The sequence below is a fragment of the Oncorhynchus clarkii genome, chromosome 1 (genome assembly GCF_045791955.1).
Source record: "Oncorhynchus clarkii lewisi isolate Uvic-CL-2024 chromosome 1, UVic_Ocla_1.0, whole genome shotgun sequence".
NCBI lineage: Eukaryota > Metazoa > Chordata > Actinopteri > Salmoniformes > Salmonidae > Oncorhynchus > Oncorhynchus clarkii.
Window position 1 is genome coordinate 43,408,723 of NC_092147.1, and position 9,407 is coordinate 43,418,129.

The window sequence follows — 9,407 nt, forward strand, 5'->3', positions numbered from 1 at the left end:
AGCCAAGACCTCAGAAAAAAATTGTAGACCTCCACAACTCTGGTTCATCCTTGGGCGCAATCTCCAAACGCCTGAAGGTACCACGTTCATCTGTACAAACAATAGTATGCAAGCATAAACACCATAGGACCACGCAGCCATCATACCGCTCAGGAAGGAGACACGTTCGGCCTCCTAGAGATGAACGCACTTTGGTGTGAAAAGTGCAAATCAATCCCAGAACAACAGCAAAGGACCTTGTGAAGATGCTGGAGGAAACAGGTACAAAAGTATCTATATCCACAGTAAAACGAGTCATACATGTGTATATCGACACAACCTGAAAGGCCGCTCAGCAACGAAGAAGCCACTCCTCCAAAACCGCCATAAAAAAGCCAGACTACGGTTTGCAACTGCACATGACCTCAATCCTATAGAAAATGTGTGTGCAGAACTGAAAAAGCGTGTGCGAGTAAGGAGGCCTACAAACTTGACTCAGTTACACCAGCTCTGTCTGGAGGAATGGGCCACAATTCACCCAACTTATTGTGGGAAGCCTGTGGAAGGCTACCTGAAACATTTGACCCAAGTTAAACAATTTAAAGGCAATTTGACCAAATACTAATTGAGTGTATGTAATCTTCTGAATGTGATGAAAGAAATAAAAGCTGAAATAAATAATTCTCTCTGCTATTATTCTGACATTTCACATTCTTAAAATAAAGTGGTGATCCTAACTGACCTAAAACAGTCAATTTTTACTGGGATTAAATATCAGGAATTGTGAAAAACTGAGTTTAAATGTACTTGGCTAAGGTGTATGTAAACTTCCGACTTTAACTTTAACTTTGTTTTATTTTACCTTTATTTAACTAGGCAAGTTGTACTATTATAAACTGTCCATGAACTATGTGAAAGGTGCTGTGTTGATAAAGTACACTGCAGTAAAATATCCCACATTACATTTTTTATTTAGAATTCATCAAGCCACAGATTCCCACAATAAGTTTTGAAAGTACTATCCCATAAAACTGGTACTGAAAGCCTATTAGTATACCTTTATTTCAACAAGGAACACAGACTGAGACCAAGGTCTCTTTTACAGCCCTGCGTACACGTTTACACATACAGTTCAGGTACAATGATTAAGAAATTGCACAAGACAAACAAAACCATCACAGATAACACAAAAAACATACAGCAGCAGATTTTTACATTTACACATCGGTTATTCCCCTAACAGGTTATTCACCTAACAGGTTATTCCCCTAACAGCACAATAACTTGCATTACCCAAAACAGTTACAGGCAATACAAAAATAAAAATCCTCTAATAAATGTTCAAAATGGGCAAGTGGGACAAGAGTCTCAAGTTTAAGTTTAGTCTGCAGGCTATTCCATAGGCAAGGAGCGTAACAGGAAAAGGCAGCCATACCCAACTCTGGAAACCGCATGGGCCTCAAGTGTAATCCATACTTGAGACTTGGTTTTTAGGAATTCTAATTCTAATATTGATGAGTGATGATAAGAAGGTAGTTTATTCAGAAGTGCTTTATAGACAAACACGAGAGAGAGCATGTTGTTCTCGTCTCATGGACAGCGAAGTCCAACGCACATTTTGATATAAAACACAGTGGTGAGTTCTGTAGCTAACATCCGTAATAATCCTAAATGCGCAATGATAAGTAGCATCCAGCGATTTAAGTGTTGATGCCGTAGCATGCACGTTGATAATATCCCCATAATCCATAACAGACATAAAAGTAGCTTGCACAATTTTTATTCTATTTGTAGAGGACAAACATGTTCTGTTTCTAGAGGAAGCCTAGCTTGATTTTTAGCCGTTTACAAAGTTTGTCAATATGCATTTTAAAAGACAGGGATATGGTTGGATGATAAACTAAGTATATTTATATGCAGAGACCTTATTCATTCGAGAACCATCTAAGCTCGTAAATGCAAGTGTATTTTCAAACAACTTTTTGAACCTATTAAAAATCATAAACTGTGTTTTCTTTTCAGCTGTACAAAAGACCCTTGTAATATCTTAAAATCTGTCTCCAATAGTGATAATGCTTGGTCAGCCGTTGAAGCGATAGAGTACATGACAGTGTCATCAGCATATAAATGAATTTGACACTTTCTTATCTCATCACCAATATTGTTTATGTAGAGAGTGAACACTATAACATCAGAGATTCCCCATCAATGGTGTGTGTAATGAGTCCTATACTACATATTCACATAAGCAAATTGTGACAAATGAAAAACAAAAATGTGTTAAGCACAAATACATATAGATAGTTGAATTAAGTAGAATAATTACAATATTACATATTATATTACACCAATTCTATTTGATCTCTGTCTAGAATAGCTTCCTCCTAACTAGTTTCCTCTCAGTCTAACACCCAGTCTGTAGGGTTTGGGGGACAGGGTTACACCAAACACAGGGGTGTAGTCAGGTTCCCCCGCATCCTCAGGCCAGACAAACTTGAAGCGTCGCAGCAGAGTGACCATGATCAGGAAGAGCTCCATGCGAGCGAGTCCTTCTCCAAGACACATTCGGGGCCCTGCAACAACAACAAACTGTATGAGCCCTTTATGTATTATGATGTCAACAACATCAGTGAAGCACTTTGTTTTGCTCTATCCCTCACCTGCAGAGAACGGCATAAAGGCCTCGGGCTTCTCAAACTCGCCCTGCTCGTTCAGGAAGTTTAAGGGGTTGAACTCATGGGGGAACTTCCACTGACCCTCTTCAGACAGCACAGAGGTAAGGTTTGGAATGATCAAAGTGCCCTGCAAGTAAGAAATGGAGAGAGAGGATGAGACATATCCAAGTGGAGAAGAAATAAGGAACATTATGTTAGAGATTTTGAAATGAGAAGACAAGACATTTTAGATGTATTGCTGCTTCTCACCTTTGGGATACTGTAGCCCATCACCTCAGTGTCTCTGGTGGTGCTATGAAACACACTGAGGGGGACAGTATTGGCGATGCGCTGACTCTCGTGGGTCACTGCCTGAGTGTAAGGCATCCTGTGCCTGTCCTCAAAAGATGCGTGTTCTTTCCCCTCCAGTACCGTGTCAATTTCCTGCTGACACCTCTCTGAGAAGACCAAAGGGAAGGGATTTTGTCAACAAAAGGACTTAAGGCAAAAGTGCTTATCAAAATTGCTTGACACCTTTTTGTTTTAGGAATAAGCTACAACAACTCTATTAGTAGAAAGACAATTTCTGAATGTCAGCATTAGAAGATAAAGCAAACAGACCCTGAATCTCTGGATGGGTCATGAGGTAGAGGAAAGCAGTGAGCAGTGTGTTGGAGGTGGTGTCTGTTCCAGCAAAGTGCAAGTCCAGGACGTACATTATGAGTTGGGCCTCTGAAAAAGAAGATCCATCCTCTCCTCTCTGGTGGGGAGAGTACAGCAGTGTCAGACGAAAACTGTGATGATTTTGAAGGCACTGTACAACCTAGTCATAATGATAGATGATGTGGTCAAACCCGCTAATCTAAGCACTTCAACTCCCATAAACAAAATGAACACACTTTGTCTAGTTCATCCAGGTAGGAGTCAATGAAGTCCCTTGGCGCCCCAGGAATCCTGGTTTCCTTATGCTGAGTGACGAGTCCAAGAGACATCTGTCTGCAACAAATTGCATTTTGAAAGGCCTTCTGGAATGGCAAGGGAAGGTGTCGGAGCATGGGCAATGTGTCGTAAAGCTGTGGAGAAAGACCAAGTAGTGAGTCAGAACTACTATTGCACCATCCATTAACTATGCTTCCATGAACTTTTCCTGTGATTTATTTTGTCGACATTTAGTAAGTGTGCATAAAAAAAATAGATGTGACAATTGCCTGCTAGGGTGCGTTTCCATTTAACTATCTTGTGTCGATGAAAACAGCTGGACGCAATGACGTCACGATTAAAATACATACAGACATACACTTATATATCGCAAATATACACACACACACACACACACACACACACATACATACATATATAGTTGAAGTCGGATGTTTACATCTTAGCCAAACACATTTAAACTCAGTTTTCACAATTCCTGACATTTAATCCCAGTAAAAATCTCTTGTCTTAGGTCAGTTAGGATCATCACTTTACTTTAAGAATGTGAAATGTCAGAATAATAGTAGAGAGAATTATTTATTTCAGCTTTTATTTCTTTCATCCCATTGGGTCAGAAGTTTAATACACTCAATTAGTATTTGGTAGCATTGCCTTTAAATTGTTTAACTTGGGTCAAACGTTTTGGGTAGCCTTCCTCAAGCTTCCCACAATATGTTGGGTGAATTTTGGCCCATTCCTGGTGTAACAGAGTCAGGTTTGTAGGCCTCCTTGCTCGCACACGCTTTTTCAGTTCTGCCCACACATTTTCTATGGGATTGAGGTCAGGGCTTTGTGATGGCCACTCCAATACCTTGACTTTGTTGTCCTTAAGCCATTTTGCCACAACTTTGGAAGTATGCTTGGGGTCATTGTCCATTTGGAAGACCCATTTGCGACCAAGCTTTAACTTCCTGACTGATGTCTTGATATGTTGCTTCAATATATCAACATAATATTAATTCCTCATGATGCCATCTATTTTGTGAAGTGCACCAGTCCCTCCAGCAGTAAAGGAGCCCCACGCTTCATGGTTGGGATGGTGTTCTTCGACTTGCAAGCCTCCCCCTTTTCCCTCCAAACATAACGATGTTCATTATGGCCAAACAGTTCTCTTTTTGTTTCATCAGACCATAGGACATTTCTCCAAAAAGTACGATCTTTGTCACCATGTGAACCGTAGTCTGGCTTTTTTATGGCGGTTTAGGAGCAGTTGAATTCTTCCTTGCTGAGCGGCCTTTCAGGTTATGTCAATATATGACTCGTTTTACTGTGGATATAGATACTTTTGTACTTGTTTCCTCCAGCATCTTCACAAAGTCCTTTGCTGTTGTTCTGGGATTGATTTGCACTTTTCGCATCAAAGTACGTTCATCTCTAGGAGACGGAACACATCTTCAACGATTAGCAAACACATCCAAGTATAGCTCCTTCCTGAATGGTATGACGGCTGCGTGGTCCCATGGTGTTTATACTTGCGTACTATTGTTTGTACAGATGAACGTGGTACCTTCAGGCGTTTGGAAATTGCTCCCAATGATGAACCAGACTTGTGGAGGTCTACAATTATTTTTGAGTTCTTGGCTGATTTCTTTTGATTTTCCCATGATGTCAAGCAAAGAGGCACTGAGTTTGAAGGTAGGCCTTACATCCACAGGTACACCTTCAATTGACTCAAATTATGTCAATTAGCCTATCAGAAGCTTCTAACGCCATGACATCATTTTCTGGAATTTTCCAAGCTGTTAAAAGGCACAGTCAACTTAGTGTATGTAAACTTCTGACCCACTGGAATTGTGATACAGTGAATTATAAGTGAAATAATCTGTCTGTAAACAATTGTTGGAAAAATGACTTGTGTCAGGCACAAAGTAGATGTCCTAACTGACTTGACAAAACTATAATTTGTGGAGTGGTTGAAAAACGAGTTTTAATGACACCAACCTAAGTGTATGTAAACTTCCAACTTCAACTGTACACACACACACACACACACACACACACCTTAAAGTTCCATTACCCAGTTAGGCAAATTTCACATTAATAAATTGCCAATAGCCTGTAAGACCTCCCACCTATCTATTTAATGTCTTAGTTAGCCCATGAAAGCCAGCATGTATAATAATTTTCATGTGCCAATGTATTGCCACGGCCCGTGCCATGGGGAAACTTGCACTCCTGTAGATCTGAAATAATTGGATGGTGAATCTTGCCAGCCAACTAGAAAAGCAAGGCAAAGCAATTGAGACATTATTGAAAGAAAAGCTATTTGTATAGTTGAAAACATTGATTTCGCAAGGCGTAGGCATTTAGAATTAAAAGTGGAGTGGAGCTTTAGTTACGCGGTGACAGCATGTGCCCCGTGTTCCCTTCAAAATGATTTGGCAATCATTTATTAGAAAAACACAATTTCCATCATCATTTGTCGCAATAAATAAAGTTAGACAAAATAAAAATCCACCTGTCGAATGGTAAAAATGTGATTTTTTTTGTTGTTGAGACATTTTTTAAATGTTTTATAAACCTGGGTCAATAGAAGAAACCTGCATAACGATCTACCATCCATATTTACTTTCAAACCAAAAGGTGTGATTTACAGGAAGCAATGTAATTAACATTGTTCTATGCTGTTTTATGTAAGTATACAGTTATTAAAAAGCTGTAATTATGTATAATACCATAGCCCAGGGTCCATTGGCGATCTTTGCGTTCTCAGTGTAGAGCCTCACGAAGGTCTTAAGAAACTCATCGTTATAGTCATAACGCGACCCAAAGAGGACAAGGCAGATGATATTGGATGCAGCATTGTGGAAGAGAACCTGTGGGTTCATGGATTTTCCTGTGGAAAAATAACAGTATTACTTTGATAAGAGATACTTTGTTCTCTTTAACGTTGAGCAAGAGGGTAATCTGTATAAAGACATCTGTTAAATGGCTATGTTCCTACAAAACAAAACACAATTTTATATGTTCCACTTTCATACCAACGTTTTTCGCCAAGGGTGCAATGAGGTGTGATATCTCCCCCAGAATCCTCTCCTCCATGGACTGCTTCCCCAGACCAAAGTTTTTCAGGGTCATTAGGGCGAAGCGGCGATGCTCTTTCCAGTTGGAGCCATAATCCACAAGAATGACACCTGGGATAGTTTATTACAATAGGTAAGTATTTTTTGACATATCAATCAAATTATAGTTATGTTCTAAAGGGCAAAAAAAAATGGAATAGAAAGAAAAGACTGCTTCAGAATAGAGCTCTTCACAGTAATAGATTCAAATGTTTTCTTGTTGATATCGATAATGTCCTGTACTGTATTTTTTGATAATATTACCTTTTCCTTCTGTGACGTGGTTGATCATAAGGTCTTGGGGTCTTCCTGCAAAATCTGCAGCCTTGGTAACCAGGGCCTCCTTCATAGATTCAAGCCCATTGAGAATCACAGCTGGCCTTCCACCAATATAAAGACTGAAAACATTCCCATAGCGCTTCGCCAACTACAGAATGGGACATATTAAAGGATTTGTTCACTATTTTTAAACCAAATCTTTAAAAAAAAAATGTAAATGGCATGTTATGGAATGGTCCAGACACTTTTTTAGTCAGTTAATTTGGTTTTGAGAAACTATCCCCAACCACAATAAACTTTCATCATTGCTCATTCTGCAGTATGGGAGCTACAGGAAAACATGAACTGTGTAATTCCAAACATTATCTGTAAAGTTATACTCCATTTGTGCAACTTAGCTGTAACCAGGGCAGCACAGCTGGTAGGGGGAAACCGCTCAAGTCGTGAAAATTGATAAAGTTCGGAATTACACAATTTCATGTGTACCACATCTAAAGATCTGCATCACTATACTGAGAGGTTTGTCATTTCTAAAAGGGCGTATTTGGATGGTTTTGGAGCCTTTGTTGATGTTTTCCATAACTCCCATACTGCAGAACGAGCAATGTGGAAGTGAAATCGCAAAAACTAATGTCTCTGGACTCTTCTAGAGACCCTTTGGGGCAGAAGGTAGCCTAGTGGTTAGAGTGTTGGGACAGTAACCGAAAGGTTGCTGGATCGAATCCCCGAGCTGACAAGGTACAAATCTGTCGTTCTGTCCCTGAACAAGGCAGTTCCCCGGTAGGCCGTCATTGTAAATAATGATTTGTTCTTAACTGACTTGTCTAGTAAAATAAAGGTAAAATAAAATAACTAAATGTAAAAAAAAATCTATATCATGCCATTTACATGAAAAATTTAGATTTGGTTAAACAAAAGTGAACCAATCCTTTAAGAATATTAAAGTTGCATGTACCTTTAAAGGCTATTTTGTTAATGAAATTGTTGAATTGAGTAAAACTGTGATTAGAAAATCAGTTCTTTGTCATACCAAGGCCATCAAAGTATGGATGTAAGATTACAGGAAACAAACAGCATACAGAGCACCACTTATTACGCAATTATAGACATACGTGCAAAGGTTGCTTAGATACAATTATTTGATAGATGTTATGTTCATATTGCAAAAAGGAAATATTAATTTAACCTGACACATCCAAGTAATGCTTATTGATTCTTCAGGAGAGTTAAAATAGCATAATAGAGTTTTATACAAGGCATACCTTCTCCAGGTCTTTCATAGGATTCCCCAAGCTCAGATGCAGCAGATTCCCAAATATTGGAATGGGTTGTGGACCAGGAGGAAAGTTTGGGGGTCTATTAACCTTCAAGAAGAAGAAGAGGAGGCAGATGCATATCCACAGCAGAACGAACGACCCCAACATACTTGTTGTTCAGTTCCAACCAAAGCAGTGACTGCACTCTGCTCTACTCTTCTCCAAAGCTATAGACATGCGCGTACACGGATGCGCGTAGTCGCCCAAAGTTTAAGCATACATTTTCACTAAAAACTAGTTGTGTTGTATAGACGACTCTAATTACCACACTTGTCCTTGTCACTAGCTAGGTTTCCATCCAATTTTCATGCGAATATTCTAAAATATACACGTTTTCCCACCAGTAAAAATCAGTGCGTGATGACGTAATACACACAACATTTACTTTTTCGCTTCAATTTTCGTGTACCGAATACAAATCTAAAATTCAACCTGTTTCCATGGCATTTTCAACTCTACCGATATGTGTCACAAAAACGGTTGTGTTGAATAGCAAATGTGTCTACTCTGGTCTTGGCACGTGCGCTCTAGCCAACAGTTTGCTGATACAGTACAAGTAAACTGTGCTGGTAGGCTAGTCTACATTATGAGATTATTATGGTTAAAAACGATAATATTTTTATTTGTCAAACGGCTATATTCATTGGAAAGGAGCATCAAGATCACCGTGCACTTTCAACACTGTGAAGTTAATCCTAATTTATTAGCCTTTATTAGCATCCCACACACCATAAAAGAAAATGGAGATAATGTCGAGATGCATTTTACTGTGGAGATCAAGTTTATAAATTGTCTGTCTGCGTTGATGTGATTAGACAGTGGATTGTGCAGTTTGATGGAACAGAGTGGAATAGACACCGGCTGGAATGCGGACCCGCCCGTTGTACAATGCATCAATATTTGCGCAAAAAGGCGTAGAATTATGGTCTCATTTATCAGATGTGATCAGGCAATATTAAAATATTGCTAACTGTTTTAATAGAAACAGTTTACTTTCTTGTCAAGTACATCGATTACATTTTACAGTGTAGTTTTTCTAAGTAGCTCATATTTTGCAGACGGCCCCTTAGCTTCAGTTTCACTAACCAATTAAACCAAACCATCCCAGCATACCTCGCGTGTGCAACGGCTTCTGA

General features: G+C 39.2%; 1 protein-coding gene across 1 annotated transcript; it reads right to left on the reverse strand.

The window, feature by feature from the left end:
• Positions 1-933: 933 nt before the first annotated feature.
• Positions 934-9,393, reverse strand: LOC139407563 (cytochrome P450, family 2, subfamily X, polypeptide 9). Its single transcript, XM_071151391.1, has 9 exons — positions 8,218-9,393; positions 6,941-7,103; positions 6,596-6,748; positions 6,290-6,450; positions 3,533-3,706; positions 3,255-3,393; positions 2,904-3,091; positions 2,640-2,781; positions 934-2,552 (listed from the first exon to the last, which is right to left on the reverse strand). The coding sequence occupies exons 1-9, from the start codon at positions 8,377-8,379 to the stop codon at positions 2,368-2,370; spliced, it is 1,467 nt and encodes a 488-aa protein (XP_071007492.1). The 5' UTR covers positions 8,380-9,393; the 3' UTR covers positions 934-2,367.
• Between the last annotated feature and the right edge of the window lie 14 nt (positions 9,394-9,407).

Coding starts and splice junctions, on each gene's coding strand:
- LOC139407563 (XM_071151391.1), bottom strand. CDS start 8,379: ATGTTGGGGTCGTTCGTTCTGCTGTGGATATGCATCTGCCTCCTCTTC. Junction 6,451..6,595: donor ACCCTTGGCGAAAAACGTTG/GTATGAAAGTGG, acceptor ATTTTTCCACAG/GAAAATCCATGAACCCACAG. Junction 3,707..6,289: donor CCAATGGACCCTGGGCTATG/GTATTATACATA, acceptor CTTTCTCCACAG/CTTTACGACACATTGCCCAT.